The sequence below is a fragment of the Hippopotamus amphibius genome, chromosome 14 (assembly GCF_030028045.1).
Source record: "Hippopotamus amphibius kiboko isolate mHipAmp2 chromosome 14, mHipAmp2.hap2, whole genome shotgun sequence".
NCBI lineage: Eukaryota > Metazoa > Chordata > Mammalia > Artiodactyla > Hippopotamidae > Hippopotamus > Hippopotamus amphibius.
The window spans coordinates 64115079-64137781 of NC_080199.1; the positions used below are offsets into that span (position 1 = coordinate 64115079).

A 22703-nucleotide genomic window follows, 5' to 3' on the forward strand; every position below is an offset into this window, starting at 1 on the left:
AATCTGCCAGTGGGCCTTTCCCTCACTGCCATACCCACCACTCTTGTTCTAAGAATTCTCTGCCGAAGTCCAAACTGTGTCTGAATCCACACTGGGGATTTTCAGCCCTCAAATCTGACAGCAAAAGTCACATCAAATGGTGACTATAGGGACTTTCCTGGTTGCACAGTGGTTAAGAATCTGCCTGCCAATGCAGGGGACACAGGTTCAATCCCTGGTCCTGGGAGATCCCACATGCTGCAGAGCAACTAAGCCCACGCACCACAACTACTGAGCCTGTGCTCTAGAGCCCATGAGTCACAACTACTGAAGCCCGCACACCCAGAGCCCATGCTCCACAGCAAGAGAAGCCCACGCAATGAGAAGCCCACACACTGCAATGAAGAGTAGCCCTGCTCGCCACAACTAGAGTAAGCCCGAGTGAAGCGACGAAGACCCAATGCAGCCAATAAATAGAGTAATAAAAACAAATTTTAAATGGTGATTATAGAACATCATGGATGATTTTTTAAAAAAACGTATATGGTAAAACTCCCTAGCCTTTAATTTTAAAAATAATATACAATCAAAATGGTCAAAAATAGCTGAAAAGGTTGGACAGCTATATTAATTATAATAGCACTAACTGCTGGAACATTGACCCCTCACTTTTGATACCCAATAGAAGCTTGTATTCTGTTTGCCCCACGGCAGTGGCAGCAAGGTGGATGGTGGGAAGCTCTGGCCACACACGGTCAACCACTAACCCAGGTCCACAGTGGCTCTTCCATCTTCAATGCACAGCATCCCCAAGGTTGCCTTGGGTGTCAACATCCAGGTAATATAGGAGAAGCAAGTAGAGAAGCACCTGCTTCTGCATCACTTCTGCTAACATTACAGACATTGATGAGAACCAATCATATGGCCACACCTGGAGGCAAAAGAGGCTGGGAAATGTGTCCCTGGCTGGACAAAAATGTGACACTATGAAAGAAAAATGTGAGTGCCTGGGGGAGAGCTGGCTATCTCTGCCCGGCAGACATTGCTACCTGCAATGACCTCATCTTATTTTGCCCTGGACACTTGCAGTTTTAAGCACTCAAAGCTCCATATTCCCGGAAACCCTTCAGTCCCAAGCGAACTGGGACAGCTGTCACCCCATCAATTGAAAGTGAATTAAAAATTTAAAATAATAACTTCCAAAATGGACAAAATTGCTTTTACATGCATTCAGGAGACAGCAGAAAAAAACTCAGCAGGTGATTAGAAAGATTAGTTTTTAACCATTTTTTTCCAGATGGAGAATTCACTAACAGCCAAAGGCAAAATTTTAAGAATTCATGAACACACTGATTAGCAAGTAAAAGCGTCACAAATGCCTGAAAGTAAATTGGAAATAAAATATAAAAGCAATAAACACCAAAACCATTAAAACCATTCAATATGCTAGAATATGAGCAGAAATGCTTACTCACCTAGAAAAGGTTGCTGAACTGCCTCTCCGGCAAAATAAAATTATCACTATCTGAAAAACTTAGGGTGATATTCATTTTTACCAGTTCACCCTTTGGCCAATGTGTTATTTTAAACGACGAATTTCCATCCATTTGTCTTTTACCACAGCACGATTCTCTGCAGAAAAGCCCTCTCAAACCACCCCAAACACAGGTGATCCCTGCCTCATCTCGTCCCCTGTCCTTTTTGTTTTCACATCTTTCTGCAGCTTTGCCTTGCGAGACTTAGCTCTCCTTGCTTGCACTGCCATTTCTCTCAAGTACGGAGGCCAAATGTTTCCCTTTGGCGTCTCTCCTCTCTTTTCTACAACCTCTTGGTCCAAAGGGCAGCTCAAATCAATGGAAGAAATAAAGCCTGAGAAGACTCAGGTCCCTATTCTCTCCAGAAGGAAACATTGCTTCATCTATTACCCAACCCCCCAACACGCATATCAGAATTATTAGCCTCCCTCCCACACGCTCACATCATATATTCAGCTTCGTTTGTGGGGTGCTGGGAATGTGTGATCTATGCCACTGATTTCCTTGAGGGATTCCTGAAGAATTTCACATTGTACATTACTCCTCTTAGGAGCTCCAAAAATGCAAAGCCTTGAAGTCTGATTCAAAAATATTAGAAGAGGAAGACATCCACAGATTTAGTCTTACTAGGAAGTGAAATTCTCTAGGGAGACTGGAATACTATAGTATTTGCATTGAAACAATTCTGAACAGCAATTTCTATGAGAAATGTGAGCTCTAGAGGGCTATGTGGACAAATCGATAAAGTCTGGCTTTCCGCTGTAGCTTTTGAGAACCATCAACTTTCAGTTGGTTTTCCGTGCACTGCCTCCAGCTGAATTTCCTGGGCGTTGGCGTTCGTTTGTTTAGGTCATTGCTGATTTAAAGAAAGGGAGTGGGGCTGAACCAGCTTTTCACAGCTGTGAATCCCCAGGGTGCTGAAATAACAGTCCCCAGCGCTGATCCAATCTGGACTTTTCCTGGGGGCTGTCATTACTGCCAAATGAGGTGAACTTGGTGGATGAAAAGAGCCAAGGCTGGGGAGTTAGCCTTGATGCAGAATCATGTCTAGGGCAGAATGAGGGGTTGTGAATGGAGAAGGTAACCACAGAGACCCAATGGCCATGCTATAGCCACTGTATATGTTGCTATATATATTTTATAATATACATTTGATATATGTATATACAATATATACATCCACATTATTTATATATACACTATAGCCACTATATACACTGCTACATATATCTACTGTCAATAGGGGGCTGTGTGTGTATATAGATATTTGTGTGTGTGTACACACACACACACTATGGCCACTACTATAGTGGCTCCCTGCTTTAACACCCATCTCTCCAGTGTCCAGCACCCCTACTCCCACCACACTGGCCTCTTTCAGCACTTTGAGTGTCATGCTGTCACCCACGGCACAGCCTTCATGCCTGTCCTTCCCACATCTGAATCTCTCTCTTCTTCTACAAACACCCCTCACCTACTAACTCGTACTAATCTTAAGGTCCCAGCTCAAAGGTCACTTCCTTAGAGAAGGCTGTCCTCTCAAATGAGGTCAAATCCCCCATCATAAGCTATTTTTTTTCCTGCACAGCAGCTTTCACCATTTACTATGTAATTAGGCTACTGTTTTGAAATAATATCTGTCCTCTCCAAAGGATTATTAGCTCCAGGAGAACAGGGACCTTGCCTAATTTGCTTACCTTTGCATCTCCAGAGCCTAGAAAAGTACCTAGCTGTAGTAGAGGTTTGACTAATATCAGTTGCATGGATGGATTTGGGTCTGATAAAGAACCCAGTCAAGACGCAGTATAGGTGGAGGGGAGCAGACGCCCAAAGTGGAGACTTCCTCCAGGTGTCATAAATGTGCCCTAAAGGGGTAGTTCTCAAACTTGAGCCTGTAGTAGAATCACCTGGAGGGCTTGTTAAACTGCAGATTGCTAGATGCCATTCCCAGAATCTTTGCTTCAGTAGGTCTGCACTGGGACTGGGACTTTTAAAATAACATTTTAAAATAACAGGTTTCCAGGTTATGCTGAAGCTCCTGGTCCTGGGACTTCCTTTTAAGAACCACTCTTCTAAGACATCAGGCAGTTTCCAAATAGCCTCCTAGAAGCAACACAGCCACTCCCAGGCTTTTCTGTAAGGTGCTCCTAGAGTAACCAACACACCAGACCTTGGCAATCTCACTCTTGTTTACATCAGTGGTTCTGAGGCAGGAGACAGATGGGCCCCCAAGGCAAATTGTCTGAGTTTGTTCCCTGTGGATTGGTACTCTGAGGCAGGAATAACAGGACGATTGGGAGAGGAGGCTGGTTCCTGCCCAGATAGAATATAAGAGACCATACATTCCTCATTCTTGAAGTCAGGGGACCTCCCCCGATTACACATGCACAGAAAGGCTTCTTGAAGGTCAAAAGTGGAGTGATGCCAAATGGCCAAACCTGCCCATAGGCCTCTTTGGTGGAATCCATCTTGGCTGAGAGATGTGCACGCACACGTGGGAAAATCCTGAGATACACCAAATACAGACTCTGAACCAGGCAAATCAAAATGATTGGTCAAAGGAAACACGGAAGAAATGCCCCATATAAGTGATTCAAACTGATACAAGGGCACGACTCTCTCTTGAGTCTGCCTGTGTGTCTATCCACACGTACTCTGCTTTTTGCTAATACTTTAGTTGTTTCACTACTTTCCATCTTTGTGGGAATTCTTTTCTGCAAAGCCTTAGGTCCAGGGCCTTGTCACTGACCACTACTCTTAGTGGCTAGGATTTGGTGCCCTCACCACCGTGACCCAACCTCAATCACTGGCCAGGAACCGAAACCCTGCTTCAAGACACTGCAGGCCGAGGCCACCCAAGATCAGTTCTCAACCATCAGTGGGCTGCAGAATCACCTGTGAAGATGTTCAAAGCTCAAACCTCAGAGATTAAGTTTCCATTGATTTGCTTGGGAACCCAACATCTACAGTTTAAAATCACCTGAGGAGGATTTTTAAGTACAACCAGGACTGAGAATCAATGATTGAGATCATGGCTGGTAAATTCAACCAAAAATTATAATTGTTGCCAATGTCTAACCTGTAATTACTGAGGTTTTTCCAAGAACCATGTTGTTCTCCTGTATTGGACTAAAGACTAGTACCACACAGCATCATTACAGGTAAAACAGAAACCTGTCTCTCACTCCAAATAACCATGTTCAAGGAAACTGTGCTTGGAGTCAGAACAGAAGACCGGAGGGTAGGAGATCATTCATTCCTTCAATTCTTTACTGGGGGATGACTATGCCAGCTACAGTATTAAGTGCTGGGGACGCAGTGATGGCTGGGACACAATTTCTGCATGCATGGAACTTACAGTTTCAGGCTAGCTAAGTTACTGGAACTTTCAGGTAAGGGTCCAGAAGGCAGAGGCTGGGGACTGTACACCTCAGAAGGACACAGAGATGAGGGGGAACAAGACCCCATTTGGTCCAGAGATGCAGTCAGAAATGAGAGGACCTACCTGGCATCCTCCAGGGCCCGGGGTATCCACTGTGGTCCCAGCAAAGCCAAGGTGCTGAATGCAGCAGAGGCATCTGAGACCTATATACAAACGCCGGGAAAGGAAAACAGCTTGATTGGGTGCACCTGAGCAGACTAGGTCTGGAAGTCTGTACTGCGTATCGGGGCTGGAGGGGAAGTTTTGATATATAGCTATTGGATTGCATCTTGGTGGGGAACCAGTTGTGCCCAGGGATCCCACCTTGCTGCACCCCCTCAATTGGGGGGTTCTGGCCATCACAGAAAACACACACACATGCACAAACATCACATGAGCAAAATTAGATAGAAAATCTCACTAATGTCTGAGCAAGTCCCATACCTTTGAAATGCGGGGCCCTCCAGAAGTAGCTGGCTGGGAACTAAGGCCAAATCAGAGCCTTGTACTCCCACTGAAAGAGAGGTCAGAGAGCCGGCCGTATCCCCTGGGAGCTGGGTGGAACCCGGCCACGCGGGGATCGGCAAGCCAACCAGCATCCCAAGGACTGTGGGCTGTGGAAGTTGAGGGCCTGAGCTCTGCCTGCTTCTCCAGCTGGGCCTCATCTGAGAAGCACCAGAGGAGTTGTTTTCACCACTAGGGATGCCCAGGCCCCACCCAGACCAATTAACCTGAAACCAGAAGGTGGGGTCAGACAGAGGTCTTTTTTCCTGAGCCTGCAAACCTGTGAGGAGTGCTTGCTCTGCAGAAAAAGCCTCCTGATGGGGTCCTGTTCACAGGCTGAGCCATTGCCTGGGGGAGGGCTGGCCCTTCCTCCTGCCCTGTGAGGCCAGCAGTCAGCCTTCCTCCTGAGGAAAAACGTGCATCCTGGGCTCTTAAAATCAGCCGACTCATTCTTACTCCCTGGGAGTAGAGAGGGCAGTGTTTGACCTCCCATCCCTGCCTCAGGATGCACAGAGTAACCCCCCCCCCCAACCCCCGTGGAATGCTACCCCTTCTCTTAATTATTCAGCAAACATTCGTGGAAGAAGGGGTGTAGCATTTACTGAGCACTTATCTGGATCAGACAGCGTCCGGGGCTGAGGAGAGAGCAGGGAACAGCAGGGGTGTTTACACAAAACAGCCTCGAGCCCAGAAACAGACACCAAGAGTGTCAGCCAATGAATGGACAACAATTCTGATAAAGGCTGTGATAACCCAGGGTGTTATTACGATGACTGGAATCATCTGGAGGGAACAGTTTCTGTGGACTGTGTGGTTAGAAAAGGTCTCTTTTCTGAGAAGGTGACATTTAAGCAGAAACCTGAATTATAAGAAGAAACCCTCTCCACCCTGGGGCAGAGAGTCCCAGGCAGAGGGAACAGCGACGGTGCAAAGGCACTGAGGTGGGAAGAGCTTGTAGCCGAGGAACACGGAGGATGAGGGCAGGCAGCAGGAGGGGCCTGGGCACCCCCACGCAATGGGCGGCCACAAGAGCAGAGGAGTGATGTGACCAGCAGTTTTTAAAGATCACTCTGGCTGCTGTGCAGAAAATGGAATGGGAGGACGGGAGGAAGCTAAGTAACCAGCACAACTGTCCAGACCAGAGGCCATATCCAGCATCCAGGATGTGTGGTATCAAAGCACAGGCTGCGGGACTTCCCGGGTGGCGCAGTGGTTGAGAATCCGCCTGCCAATGCAGGGGACAACAGGTTCGATCCCTGCTCCAGGAAGATCCCACATGCCGTGGAGCAACGAAGCCCGAGCACCACAACTACTGAGCCTGTGGCTCTAGAGCCTACAAGCCACAACTACTGAGACCACATGCTGCAACTACTGAAGCCCATGCGCCTAGAGCCCATGCTCCGCAACAAGAGAGCCCACCACAAGGAGAAGCCTGCTCACCACAACGAAGAGTAACCCCCACTCTCCACAACTACAGAAAGCCCATGTGCAGCAGTTAAGACCCAATGCAGACAACAAATAAAATAAACTTATTTTTAAAAAAAAACACAGGCTACTGTGTGCACCCATGGAGCCCCTCACTGGACAGTTCCAGGGAGGACTTCGGGGCATTGTTCCTGGCTGTGCACCACAGCTTGGTTCTCTGGCCCTCCCGGAGATGCTGGGAGCCACCAATATCCTTTATAACAATTCCAATTATGCTCAGAGCAGCCAGAATCGGATTCTGTTCCTTGCCACTAAGAACTTTAACAGGGTAAAGCATACCTTGAAATCAATAACAAACAAATCAGAAATTCTTGTGTGTTAAATGCCAGTGATACCCTGACATAACTCAGTGTAGGATTGGAGAGCAGAAAAGTATGGTAACATGCTTTATTAATAAAAACACCAATGACTCCCATTATCCAGACCTTCCTAGTCTGTATCTGCTGACCACATATACTTATCAACAGCTCTTTCTTTCACTCTCCAAAGCTTCCTGGTTTGAAGGATAATTCTCATCCTCCTTCTTGAGTCCCGGGGCATAACATTGATTCTGGGTCCCCAAGTCAAAGCTTCCTGACAGGCCTCCATTTTATGCCCCCCCACCCAGCCACAGCAGGAAACAGCTCCTTTTACAGGACCAAATGTCATGGCAACTGTGGGGGGTGTGGGGCAGCCACCTGTGATAAGCCTTTTGGTAACCATACCAATGCTCTCACTGTTACGGGAGCTGTTCATGTGTTGAAGCCCTAACCCCCAGAACCTCAGAATGTCACTGTATTTAAAGATAGGGTCTTTAAAGAGGTAACAAAAGTTAGGGTGGACACTTAATCTAACTGGACTGGTGTCCTTATAAGAAGAGGAGATTAGGACACAGACACATACAGAGGAAAGAGCATTTGAAGATACAGGGAGAAGATGGCCATCGACCAGCAAAGACAGGGGCCACAGAAGAAACCAACCCTGCCGACACCGTGATCTCAGACTTCCAGCCTCGAGAACTGCAAAACAATCAATCTCTGTTGTTTAAGCCACATAGCCTGTGGTACTTGCTACGGCAACTCTAGCAACTAATACACTCCCATAACACAACACAGACCGGCATTCTCTCGAAACCTCCACCTTAAACAGAACTTTCCATTGCCCTGACCAACAATCAGTGCCACTCAGCCCAGGGACCCTCAGCTGCTGCAAGGGTCAGCTAATCTTCCCAGGCAGAAAATCCAGACCAGTTAATCTTCAGTACCTGGCAGCCCACTTCCGGGCAATGACCAAATATGAAGAGGTATGGGTTAACTGGGGCTCCTTTAATCCACGCTGACTGCCTGTCTCTGTGTATACAGGGCACAGAAGGTTAAAAGGTATTAAGAACCTTAACCATGAACTTGACTCATGCCCACTGCTCCTGGCAAAGCAGGTTTCCAGGGTTACGGACTTGATGGCCGATCCTGTCCTCAAACATAATACTTGCTGTCATCCCTGTGTCGTGGAGCCAAACTTGTGGATCTGAAGGTTCTCGAAGAGAAAGGCTTGTCATGAGACTGGTCAGCTGTCTGACAACAAGGCCTTTTATGAGGATCAATCAACAATTTTTTATCAGGTATTCCTTACACTGTGAGAGTTTTAAAGAAAGAGTACCCTTGCTTCCTGCCCTCAAAACAGTGACTGTATCGTTGGGATTGATGTGGTTTAAGAGCTTCGAAGCTTACATAAAAATAAAAGAGCTGAGCAACTAAGCAAAAACCAGGACCGACTCCTGGTTCTGTGTCCGGTTAGCTGTGTGACCCAAGCAAACTCTTCCATCTCTGCATCTTAGGGGCCTCCTTTGCCAAATGAGGATAAGAATACCCTCCTCACAGGGTTCTCGTGAGAAAGGAACTAAACAGTACACGGAAAAAATGTCCAGTAAGTACTCAGCACCTAGGAGGGGCTCCTTTTTAAAGTGAAGGAATTGACACGTGCAGGCCAGGCTTGCAACAGCCGTGAGTGAGGGGAGACTCAGGAAGGACGTAGGACCTCGTTCTCACATTTGTCCAGTATTTACTGAGCACGTACCATGTGCCAGAAGCCCAGCTCTACGTTGGGAACACAAGACCAGGTCCCAGGATGCTCCCGGTCAGCTGGAAGCAGACAAGCTATAACCAGTCAGGTGGGGGGCAGGGAGTGGGAGGGGCTCTCTTCCAAGGAGAGTGTGGCTGAGCTTGTGTGACGCTGACTCGGCAGGCCCTTCGCTGAAGAGATCTATCGGGACGGTGTCATCTTCTCACACACACACACACACACACACACACACACACACACAGAGTTTATTGACGTTCTCACTCTACTTTGCAATTCGATCGGTGTTTTGCCTATAATGGCACCAAGAGACCTGTGTAGATTTACATCCATTTTCAAGTTTCTGTAATGTGATGGGTTTTTGCTTTCTATTTCCTCTTCTACAGAAAAGGAAAAGAGAGATGAATATCTCTGATGATTCAAAATATAAAATACTTAAGGACATGAGGGCTGTTTTCCCCTGAAGTCCTGACGTTTCTCATATGCCAAGGTCCTGAGGTAGGCAGTTTGGTCACATGGTCTGTTGAGGCCTCAGCAGCTGACCTGCGGGATGAGGAAGGCGGGTCTGCACAAGGTTAGGCTGCCGTCAGAGCTGACCCCGCCAGCACTAACGGAAGGGGATGGACCATTGGGTTACATCTGTGACTGTCATTCTTCTGGGGGCCCCAGTCTGGGCAGAGGCGATACCTAAAGTCAGGAGGGGGAAACATCATAGTTCTCTGTGGTCTGCCTGAATTCAGGGAGGGCCCCAAGCAGACGCAAGTAAGGGGTCATCACACAGACGAAACAAAGACCCAGGAAGGAGCACTGGTCTCAGAGAGGGCCTGGGCTGGAAGCCGTAGGCACAGGGGTACACCACAGGAGGAGGCGCGGTGTAAAAGTAACAGGAACTCCTGCTAGTCCAGGACTTAATCCGTGCCAAGTGCTTTCTGCAAAACATCTCCCATGAGCCTCACAATAAATTTACAGAGTCATCCTTCATGAACCTCGTTTTACAGAAGAGGAATTAAGAAGTTAAGAAGTAGCCCAAGATCTCACGGCCAGGAAGCAGAGACCAGCAACCCAGCCCAAGTCTGAATCCCAGGTTCTCATCGTTTTCACCTCTACACCCCACTGCCTACAGGTAAAGCCCCTGGGCTTTCAGTAAACATGGGCTCATGCCCGCAACACCATCAGGCTCCCAATAGCAAGACGAACTCCAGGCCTCGCCCAGTCGGGGAGAGAGATTCTGCCTGTATTTACTGGGCTGATCAGCACTGGCTTAGGAACAAGAGGGGGGTGCCCGGCTTCAGCTACTCCAGCTGAGGAGGGTTTGGGGGTGGAGTGGGGGTTAGACAGTGACAGCAAAAACAGATAAGAAGTGAAAAATTCAGGGCCTTCATTTCATCTATCCCAAATGTATAAAATAAAGGTTTGGATGGCAAACTGAGTTTTCTACTTTCTACCTGGATGTTTCAACAAACAGATTACAGATCATCTCATTTTCCTCATGTTCGGGAATTTTCTAAAATGATATTCTGATGCTTCATGGTCCTTCTGAACGAATCTGGTGAGCCCAGAGTAGAAATGGCTGGTGTCTCATCCAGCACATCAGCCACATAGCTTTCATGAAGCGCTGTACCTGGAAGAAGCAAGCCAGTGGATGCCCCCTGCAGGACCAGTCACTAGGAATGTTTACTTCTTAAGGAAGAATGTTGTTATGTTCAGATCTACGAAATAAGCGGAGATGGAGTTTCAGCCAGGGGACAGCAGGTGACACCAACCTGGTGGCTGTGAGGACGTCCCATATCCAGAAACCAGACCTGATCCCTGCTTTGGGGACCAGAGGAAGAGCCCCAGGCATTCGGGGGGTCTATCCAACCTCCAGCATGTGGGAAAGGAGGGCTCAGCCCCTGCTGGGGTTCCAGGAACAGGGAAGGAATGTGGGTGTAGGGAGGACCAGCTGAAGGGTCACTGGGGTCGGCGGCCAGAGCAGGGAACGTGGAAAGACTCAGAGCATCACCTCGTAAGGAGAGGGTGAAGGCCTAATTCCAGAGGCAAAGCTGGAGGTCGGCAGCAGAGAGTGGGCAGGATTGAGTGAGCCCGAAACAATGGCCAGAGTAGACATGATACACGGGGATGGATCTTTTATAGGCTGTCCCCATAGCCCTCAGAGGAGGCCCTGGGCTGGGGACGGGGTCTATGAGAGATGCTACCTGGTTCAGACGCAACCAAATGTGATTCCAAAGCAGCTCCAGGCACTCATAGCAGGCATGGGCGCTGCCAAGCATAAGGCCATGACCCCTTGCGTTAGATTCCTGGGAATCGTATAACAGAGTACCACACATGGGTGGCTTAGAACAACAGAAATGTATTATCTCACCATTCTGGAGGCCAGAAGTCCAAGACCAAGGCGTAGGGGAGCCGGTTCCTTCGGAGGGCTGTGAGGGAACATCTGCTCCATGCCTCTCTCCCAGCCTCTGGTGGTTTGCCAGCTCCGCTTGGTGTTCTGCAGCTTATAGATGCACCACCCCGGTCTCTGCCTTCACCTCCCCGTGGCATTGTCCCTGTGTGCTGTCCATAAGTTTCCCCTTTTTACAAGGACACCAGTCATATCGGATTAGGGTCCATCCAAACGGCCTCATCTTTACTTGACAGCTTCTGCAAAGACCCTATCTCCAAATAAGATCACATTCTGAGGAATTACAGTGAGGACTTCAGCATATCTTTTTTTGGGGGGGACACAGTTCAGCACACATCACCCCATTTTTACCAGGTCTTCAAGCAGTCCGTGCTCCTCAAACACGGCTGCCCATTAGATATTAAAAATACCAGGCTCTACCCCGAGATTCTGATTCACTTGAGCTGGATGGGGCCCAGGCACCTGTACTTTCTACGAGTTCTACCAGATGATCCAAAAGCATGGCCAGGTAAACATCAGTTCTTTAGAACAGCATTAAATGATAGCTCCCGTGTCTTAGGATGAGGGAATCTGGGGTTTTCATGCTTTTCAACCACTAAATAAAAAACGCATAACTAATCTTCCTCTTCATATATATATTCATATATATGCATATATCATAAGATATATTTGCCTGTGCCTACCCAAAGGAGAGTCTTGATGGTTTCCAGAGCCTGTGATTGCCTGGCAGGTCAAAGAGCCAAAGGTTTTAAGTGAAGCTGAATATTATAGAGAAAACTGAGACTGACTCACGTTGCTGCAAGGTAAGATGAGAGATCAGAGCCACGTCTTCAGCCCAGGAAAAGAGAAAAGCAGTGAAAATCTAGACGCCTGTGACAAACCCCTTAAACACTTACAGGCCTGATTGTAAGTTACTCAAAATAATTTTTGCTCTATTTTTAAACACTGCTGAAGTCAAAGCTAAATTAATATGGGTTCAAATTTGAAGAGGGGTAAAAAAGGTACCAACATCCATAATGAACTGACAAGCTAATTAATGTATGTGAACAGAGGAAGAAAACCACAGCAACTGATTGGAAATCATGTGGATTTCATTCACATGAGGGAGGCAGCAACTGAAATAGTCTCGGGAAAATTAATTAATCTATAATGCACCCAGAATGCGTGTTGTTCCAGCTTCCTGCCTCCAGGAAAGGTAAGCGTGCAACTGGATGTGTGTTCCTGGGCCTTTGTTACAGTCACCCTGGTGAGGATCAAGCCCACCTCTGGCCTCTTCTTTCTCCCTCATGTCCTTGACCCACCCACCAGCTGGGCGGGCTCATCTAAACTCGGAATAACCGGGCACCACTGACACTAGAGCCAGAGTGCCCCGCTGCTGGGCTGCTTGAAGCCCCTTGGCTAATGCCAGTTAGAAGCAGCCTACAATCTAGAATTCAGATGCTGCAGCTATTCAGCTGGAAATTTTCCCTAAAGTCATGGTCATAGATCCATACATTGTGGCCTCTGCAAGTACCTGATCTTACCCAGGGAGGTGTTTGAATACCCTCTTCCTTACCACGTCACGGGCAGGACCCAAGACTCAGGAGTCAGGTGATGGAGCCTTGATTCCCACCAGCTGTGTAAACCCAGTCAACACTAGACACAGCCCCAGTTCATGCTCTCACTGTGCCCTTTACTTTCCATACCGTGAAAGTAATTACATTGCTTTTAATCTATTTGTGTGCTGACTATCCTCCTGCCGGACTGTAAATCCCTACGAGGACAGGGCTGTGTGTATTTCATGGCTCATTCCCGCATCCGGCACAGTGCCTGGCATGTGGGAGGTGCTCAGTAAATGTCTGTTTAATGAAAGAAATAAAAAAGGAGAAGAAAGAAAGGGTGGGGAGGAGTGGGAGAGAGAGAAAGAGAGGAGGCAGGCAGGGAGGAAGGAACAAAATGTTTCTAACCTCAGTTTCCTCATCTGAAAAATGGGCCAATAAATTCCTATCCCCTAGGCTTGTTGTGATGACTAAATTACTATTTGCTCTTTCTTTTGTCTTCCGGTGGCCTTTGTACAAAGTGCTATGATGGAATTTAACATGGATATTCATTTGCACATCTGTCTCCCCTTAAACTGTGCGCTTCTCTAGGGCAGGGGCTATATCTTCTTTCACTGTGTAATCAGTCCCTGCACCCAGCCCGCCAGTGTCTGGCATGTAGTGAGCATTTAACGCCCGCCCATGTGCATCCCACCTCTCCCAGGAGGGGACCCTGGCAGAGACAGCAGCCCAGACATCCACCCTCAGTATCATCCAGTTCTCAGACCAGTTCTATGCAGTTCCAGCTGCCTCACCTATGGGATGGAACACATACTCTGCCCAGGCCTGCAGAGTGGAACACACAGGGAGAAACAAAACCAGAGACACAGTGAGGAATCAGAACCGTGTTGCTCTTGAGGTGGGAGAAAAGTGCCTGGACTCCTGGGCCTACCTGCCTATTTGCATAAATTTGCATCCCAAGCTTGGCCTGTCCTCCCTCTGGCTGAAGCTCCCCTATTTGATGGGCTGGCCTTACTCTCCCCCAGGCATTTCAGAACAGAGGGTCCTGACCACCACCTGTGGAGCTCAGCTCACTCAGCCTGAACCCCCAGAGTTGTGGCCATGGCCTTCCCAATGGGTAGAGGACTTCCCAGTACCTGCACTGAGTTATTTTCCTCCAGTAGACTTACCTTCCTGTTGATGACAGGTTTTGCCCTTGTTCAAACCAGTTTTCAATACCCAGCTTTTACAATAACTAACAGAGAAGTTCATTGGGCCTCTAGTCCTCACAGGCATGGAGAAAGATTCAGAGGTTTTAGGAATTAAGATTCACCACTCACACCATATCCTGCTGTGATGTTAGCTGTATGTGTCAACTTGACTGGGCCACAGGGTACCCAAACATTTGGTCAAATTTTATCCCGGGTGTGTCTGTGAGGTTGTTTTTAGATGAGATTAACATCTGAATGGGTAGACTGGGTAAAGCAGACTGCCCTCCCCCGTGTGGTGGGCCTCGTCCAATCAGTTGAAGGCCTGAATAGAACAAAAAGGCTGAGTACGGGGAAACTCCCCCTCCCTGACGGCTGAGCTGAGACACTGGTCTTTCCTGACCTTCAGATTAAAACCAAAACAGTGGCTCTTCTTGGGTCTCACGCCCGCCAGCCTTTGGAGTGGAATTACGCCGCTAGCTCTCCTGTCCTTCAGGTCTTCACACACAAACTGGAGCTGTAAATGGACTCTCCTGGGTCTCCAGCGTGCCCACTGCAGATCTGGGGACTTCTCAGCCTCCACAATCACAGGATGTGTGTGTGTGTGTGTGTTGGTTCTGTTTCTCTGGAGACCATCATGCACCTGCCCAGGACAACACAGCGAGGGATGTGAGCAACAAACTCGAGCCCACCATCCGCCTCTCTGCACCGCCTCCCCGCCCGGGGGCTGCCGGCATCCTGCACGGATGCAAACCCCAGTGTCTGTGTCCTCATGCTGCCCCTCCCCCACGCCTGCTCTCTGGAGAGGGTCTCCTACTCTCAACCTTGCAGCCTTCCTCTTGCCACTTCACCCTCTGTCCTCCACTCCAGACACACACAACATCTTGCTGTCCTCTGCCCATGCCAGGCGTCCTGCCAGGAATAGTCCTTGGACACTCTGAGCCCTGCAGGAGAGGCCTCTCCCCAGGCGGCCCTTCACTCCCCCAGCAGGGCCTGTCCCCTCAATGGGGACCTGCAGCCTGCCTGGTCTCCTAGCTCCGCGCACAGGCCCTGTGGTATCAGGGTTTAAAATCTGGTTTTCTCTCTGCAGACCCAGCTACGTGAGGGCAGGGATTGTGTCTAATTTGACTCTGTATCCTAGGATCTACCACAGTGTCTAGCACATAGTAGGACCTCAGAAGGCACTCGTTGAATCAGACTGAACTCTTTAACACTAAAGTGAAAACCATGGAGAAGACACTGCACCCCTTCTACCTGGAATGTTTCTAGCTCAACTAGAGACCTAGCGGTTCAGCCACAGAAATTAATTCACCGGAGCATCAGAGGCAATCACATAACTAATTCCTACAGAGAGGATAAGGGCAGAAAAGAATGAACTAAAAATTAAAGACTCTTCAGCACAAGGAAGTGGGTATTATGGGATGAATTATGTATGCGGAAGTCCTAATCGCTGGTACCTGTAAATGTGACCTTTGGAAATAGGGTCTTTTAGATGTAATCAAGTTCAGAGGAGGTCATACTCAATTAGGGTAGGTCCTGAATCCAGTATGACTGCTGTCTTTATAACAAAGCTCTATGATGACAGAGACAGAGATCACAGTGACATGTCTACAAGCCAAGGGACACCAAGGATTGCCACCACCCACCAGAAGCTAGGAGAGAGGCACGGAGCAGATTCTCTCACAGAGCCCTGCAAAGGAACCAAACCCACCAACCACTTGATTTCCAACTTCTGGCCTCCAGAACTGGGAGACAATATTTCTACTACTCTAAGCCACCCAGTTTGTGGTACATTGTTGCACCAACCCCAGGAAACTAATTCAGCATGGATGGTCATTTTTTGAGCATGTATATGGGGGGAGGATTGATAGGATGATCTGTCCATATCTCAAAACTATTATTATATAATATATATAACTATTATTATAGCTAATCCTTTTTGCGCACATTCTCTGTGCCAGGCGCTAGACGTGCATGACCTCCTGTAGGCCTCCATGCATTCCTCCTATCCATCTGGGAGGCAGATAGTATCATCATTCCCATTTTACAGATTGAGGAAACTAAAGCTTTGCAAGGTGAGTGATTTGTCCAAGATTGGAATTCAGGCTTGCTAACTCCAGCACCTATGTTTCACACCCCCTCTCCAAATTTTCCAAAATATCCATGCAGGGATCCCCTGGCAGTCCAGTGGTTAGGACTCCATGCTTCCCCTGCAGGTTTGGTCCCTGCTCAGGGAACTAAGATCCTGCCTGTTGCACAGTGCAGCCAAAAAAAGAAAAAAAGAAAAAACCAAAATATCCATGGAGTTGACTGCCTCTTCCAGAACCCAACGCTGGAAGGCATTTTGTGGGACTGTCTGTACATTTTTGCTTATGGGCTGGGATGAAACTGGAGAAAGAATGACCAACACCGCTAGCCATGTAGCCTGGGGTCCTGTGCCTGCCCTGGGGGTTCACTCAGCTCTCAAAGAAACTAACTTCTAAAATCCACCCCCTGTGGACAAAAGTACCTGAACTCACACAACCCAGCAAACGGCACTGCCTGGGCAAACACAGCAGGCAAGTGAGCAAGTATACATTTTTTATCATGTGTGCGCTCCACTGCATCCAGGGAATAGCCATCTACCAGTGGTGTTAGAGGCATGCTCTTTCCTTTTGTCTGGGGACAAACCCCTCCAGCCTGGGGCCCCCCTGAGAGAGGGAGAAGTCTCAGCAGACTGTGGCAAAACAGATGCTCAGTGGGTCCCACCCTTCTTGGAAGACAGAGGCTTCAAGGGCCTGGAGCTGGTCCACCCACGTTCACATCTGGGCCTGATACTTCCCAGAAGTGTTTTAGGGCAAATCACCTTCCTACACCTCCAACTCTGATCTGTAAAATAGGAACCTGGCCAACACCTGCCTTCCAGGTGGCGTGAGGATTAATGAGATCTTAGCTCAGTGCCTGGAACACGGTAAGGGCTCAACATGGGAACTACTGTTTTCTTTTTTTATACTACCATTCTCCTGAGCTTGGAGGTAGCCAAATCTTTCATCACCCCTTTCCTGATTTGATTGCTAGGCTGCTAGACCTGGCAAGCCTCCGAGTAAATGGCAAGGTGGCTGCTAGGCCCTCAGCCCACCCCATCTGTCTCGAGAGTCAGTGGCCAGAGCACAGACCCGGGCACTCCCCTGATACGTGTGTACCTTTCCCGAACCCTTCGTCCTCACCTCACTGGCACCAGCCTCCCAGGGGATAGAAAGAAAATTGAAATAATCAACAAGTCATTCCACTCAACGGACTGGATGAGTGGAACCACAGATATTTGGGGTTTTCTTTAGATTTTTATTCCATTAAAATATTTTGGCCATGACCAGGAGGAACACTTGCCTAACTGGCAGGATGAATATGAAGATTAAGTGAGATAATGCTTATAAAAGGCTAGCATGCCACTTAGCCAATAAAAATTGTCTCTCATTGAAAAAAAAAAAAGAGTCTAACCAAAAAGAATATAATTTCTAGAACTTCATGATTTACAAACTACTTTCATATGGTTTATTTCATTAGATACAACTTCAGATGGGTTTATTATTGTTGCCTTACAGATCAGGAAACTGAGGTGTAAAGATATCAATATTATAGACGGGACCCAGCGACTGAGTGCATAACAACATGGCAAAGCCAGGAGGCAGCTGCAGGACCATGGCCGTGACCCTGTCCATGCACTCACCATGAGGGGCTGCAGAGCACAACTTCCACTCACGGGTCCTCGCTCCTATCCCCCACTGTGGCCCACGGGCAGCTCCCTGCATCTGTCTGACAAAGAAGTCCAGCATCACCTGGCCCTTATTCTTGACTCCAGGCTCCCTGTTAACGCCTGAGTCTAGACACCAGGAACCCATCCCTGGTCTCCATGAGTCCCTCCCCCTCGGTGGAATCAAGATAAGCCACAGGGCTGATGGGTGCACGAGGGAGGCCAGCTTCCCCCAAGGTGACAGGCAGGACACAGAGCCCCAGGGCTGACATGGGACAGGAGGCTGCCTCTAGCAGACGAGCAGCAGTTCATGGCTTCCCCATCTGGCCACGTGGTCCAGCCCTGTGGGGCCCAGGATGAGACTCCTGGAGACCCCACTTTACTATGACTCCACCCAGGAAAGCAAGGGCAAAGCTATTAAAGTATTTCTTTTTTCTTATTTGTATAAGAGCTCAAATACTGCTCTTTTCTTATCTCATCAGAAAGAAGTTTTGAGTAAAAGGTAAGATCTCTATAGCATTTTGAATTCTTTGTTTTTTGAGGGGTGGGTGAGTTGTGAAAGTATCTCTTAAAAGAGCCATTCTCCCTTTCATTCACTCACTCATGCACTTATCCAACAAATATGCACCTTGCACATGCCAGACTCTGTTCTCAGAACTGGGAATACAGCCGCGAACAAGAAAGAATGTCCCCCACCCTCATGGAGAACAGTGCCCAGAAAATCCAACCACAAACCACCAGTACTCGAAACATCATTTCACCGTTATTCTCTTAAGCATGTTTGGTAGCACCTTTTTCAATGAAATGCTCCCAAATGAAAGCAGCACTACCCTGCTTCCAGGATGAGAAGCCAGGTATACTGGAAAGTGCAAATGAATCTAATTCCATATTGAGGCAAACAATAGGCAGTGAGGGTAAACCACTGTCCAGTCTGAGGTACAGGAAATGACTTTTTGTAAATGATGCCTCATCTTACATTTTAACAGGCATGAATGAACACCAGTTTGCTGTGCTTAAAACTGATAAGCTTTTCCACCAAAACCATTCCTTTGCTTGTAAACACATTTTTCTCAAAATCACTTAGAATTGCAAACACGCTTATCCCATTACCAATAAGCAGATGGCTACCTCCTCTAAAGGAGATAAACATCTGCTGTATCTCGGTCATAAACATGTTTTGGATGGTACAGAAAAGGTAAGGAATATATTGGTAAGTTATGGCAACTTGCAAAGAACTTATACAATGATGTAATGGCTCATGTACAACCAACACGGCGGATGCAACTGTAAGCCAAGGGACTGTGAGGGGACCCCAGGGTGCCCAGGCTCCCCAGTTGCCATCTAGTCCCAGCTGCCAGACCCCATGAGCGCTGACAACTCCTGCATCTCCCCAGTGTGGCCTGAGCGGGATGCAGTCAGCCATGCACTGCCCACAAGGGACGCTTGCCTTTGGGGAAGGTGGAGAATGAGATCTCTGCAGGGGAGACCACTGGACACGCTGGCTGAGACTGTGTGGCAGCCAGTGCAGCGAGGGAGAGCCAGTCCCAGATAGGTGGGCATGCCTTCCACCCCTGTCCCCTTGCTGGCCCATAGGGACCCCTGAGTTCCCTGAAGGAAATAAAGGCACCAACCTCATTGAGGGTAACTGGTGTTTGTACCTGATGGTTCCTACTCCTTGACATCCTTCTCCTGGGTTTTTGTTTTGACTCGAGGTGTAATTCCTCAGAACAAACCACCATCACATCATCCTATGCACTGCCAGGCCCAACAAAGAGGTTGTAGGGAGCCCACCACGTCTGAAATTCCTCACTTCTTCATGAACAATCAGATCTGGGTGCTACTGGAGTGAGGATACTCCTGGGGGAGATGCAGTGGGCCCGTAAGGAGCGGCATTGCTCCCAAGGTGCTCGACCTTGTGTTAGACCCTGACTTGTCCACTGAGACCTCCACCCCTCACACCCTGGGCCAAAGAGCCAGCAGGACCCATAGGCCTTCGTCATCCACCCGAGCCCTGCCTTGCGGCTGTGCCCCAGCACCTACACCCCCTTCGCCAGTTGGCTTGCTGGCTTCAGAGCACGGAGGGCTGAATCTGTGCTTGTCACTGCTATTCCTACGGGCATGATGTCTCTGGCATATACACTCAGGAACATTCTAGAACCCCACTGGTATCTGAGGTTTCTCACACGGCCCCCCTGCCCCAGCACTCACAGACTCCACGGCCAAGCAAACCACACCACTCTGAACCACTATCACGAGTGGGTGGAAAATAGAAACGATGTTTTAAAATCCTGCCCCCACCCACCCTCCACCTCCGCTCACCTCCGGATCTCCCGCAGGGGTGCGTTACCCGAACCTGTGTGCTGGGAATCCTGCCTCAGCTTTTAAAATAACCTCCTCGCATTGTCACTGGGGCTTCCCCGCATCACCTCAGGAGCAGGTCTGAAGGTGGAGGTGCAGCCTCCCAGGACCCACAGGCGGGGCTGCTCTGAGATCTGGGTTCCCCCAAGGGCAGGACGTGAACCCCACAAACCACTGCGCCAAGGGCCACTTTCAAAGTTAGAGCTTTCGCAAAATGCCATAAAACTCTTTTCACTGCTGCTCTCTCCATCCCTTACCTCTTCTCCCTCCTCTTTCTACCCACCCCCCCCCCAGCCCCCCAAAGGTGATGATGTGCTTGACTGTGCAATTTGAATGCAGAATGAGAATTGACTGTGTTGACGTATCCACGTATCCATCCACGTATCCACGTGGCTTCCCGCTCCCAGGCTCTTCCCTGGAGTCCTCCCCCACCTCCACCGCAACCCCTCCCTCGGGCAGAATTTGTCTAAAGCCGCAACTTAAACACTCACAAGATTCCCCAGCCTCGTGGCCCTCACTCCCGCTCATAAACCCCTGCACGGCTCCTTAGTGGCTCGTGATGTTTTCCCAGATTGTGCCTTCCACGTGACCAGCAGCACACGTTTCTGATATGGCTGGCTCAGGCCCCAGGACAGCGTGTCGCAAATGAAGAAGACACGGCCGTGAGGCCCCCACGGGAATCACAGCCGTGGCAGTAGCCGGCCTAACCCAGAAGGAGCTCCCTCTCCCCGCCTCAGGTTTCAGGGCCTCCTAAGTGGGCCTGTGATCTGTCAGAGTCTCTTCCCTGGGTATCACCTGTGTTAGGTGGCTTGCCCACGCTCCTGTCCAGCCGTTCGTCCAGCAGCCAGCAGGGTCCTGACTTGTTGGGTTCAAAGAAGGCCACTGGAGTTTTCAGAGCTGAGCTGAGCCAGAGGGTCCTTTTGACACAGTTAAGGGATTACAAATACATTATTTCTTCGCACAGTCTACGGCTGACTGCATGTTCATCCCCCCCACCCCAAATTCATATTTTGAAGCCCAAATCCCCACAGTGATGATATGAGGAGGTAGGGCCCTCAGGAGGTAATTAGGTCACAAGGGTGGAGCCCTCATGAATGGGATTGATGCCCTTATGAGATACTAGAGAGATGATCTCTCTTCCTCTTTCTCCCTCTCCCTCCCAGCCTCCCCCACCCCCTCTGTTTGCCTTGTGAGGATACAAAGAGAAAGCTCCTGGCTGGCTACAAACCAGGAGGCAGGCCCTCACCAGACAACAGATCTGCTGGCACCTTGATCTTGGACTTGCCAGCCTCCAGAACTGTGAGAATAAATTTCTGTTGTTTAAGCCGCCCAGGCTGTGGTATTCTGTCACAGCAGCCAGAGCTGACCAGGGCATGAACCAACTATGATAAGTTAGAAGCGGTTCCCTCAAATCCTACTCAGAGAAGCCTTGTAGGTCAAGGCCAAAGTCCCAGGAAAGGCTGCTGTAATACATCAGCGATGCCCACAGCTCCGTGGTGAAGCAGGAAAAGCACATGTCTTGGGCTTGCAGCCCTTGGGTGGATTTTTCCCACTGACTACAGCTGCCAATTCCTGAACATGATGCTGGTTTAGGGAGGAAGAGCCTCCCTGTCTAGTTATCCCAGCCTGAAGGCTAGAGAGGAAAATATGGCATAGTCTCAACTCTTCTTGTTTTATTATTGTTTTTTAAATCCAACGGATAAAAATGGCCAAAATGCTAATCACACAGAAATATATGAGAACGTAACACTGAAAGCAAGGTCTACAGAACTAGAATACTCAAACACAATTTGGTGCCTTTTGTCTACTTTCAACCTTAGGTACTCTCTATTTCATTTACCCAGTTTTTAGGATCATTTGGAACCAGTTTCGAGGCAGAGTTGCTCTCCGCACTGGTTCTGGTACCATGAGGGACTGCAGAGCATCTGGGCCGAGCACCAGAACTCATCGGCGGGAACGAATTCCCCACATGCACTGAGACACGGCCCCAGCATTTGTAAGGTCCCCAAGTCCCTTCTACCTCTTTGCCTTCTCACCTGGTCTCTCTCATCTAGTTCACATCACAGGACCTCTCATACCATGTCCACATTTTAAACTTCTCATAACCACAAATATCACTCTTCTCAACCAGAACAAAAATGTGAGGGGAAAAAAATCACCGTAATGGGGAAAGAATTTGAAAAAGAAAGGATTCATGTATACATATATCTGAATCACTTTGCTATACACCTGAAACTAGCACAACATTGTTAATCAATGACACCCCAACACAAAATCTAAAAAATAAATCACCATGAAGCCCTCTGACATCTGCCCAACGCTGCCTCTAACTCAGCGACGTCCACCCTCCATTAGAACCACAGAACTGTGCACTGATCACATGACCTGTTTCCTTCCCTGTGACTCTGGCAAACACCATTTTGCATTCTCTAAATTTTTCATAGAAGAAAAGGATTAAGAATTGAAAGACAAGCCACAAACTGGGAGAAAATATTTGAAAAACATATCTG

The 22703-nt window shown here is 48.6% G+C and overlaps 1 protein-coding gene across 1 annotated transcript in view; it reads left to right on the top strand.

Moving 5' to 3' along the window:
- Positions 1-7006: 7006 nt before the first annotated feature.
- Positions 7007-22703, top strand: part of SERPINE3 (serpin family E member 3) — a 50086-nt gene continuing 34389 nt past the window's right edge. The window contains exon 1 of the mRNA XM_057707210.1: positions 7007-7192. Coding sequence (XP_057563193.1) covers positions 7007-7192 — 186 coding nt within the window. The remainder of the gene's footprint in view (positions 7193-22703) is intronic.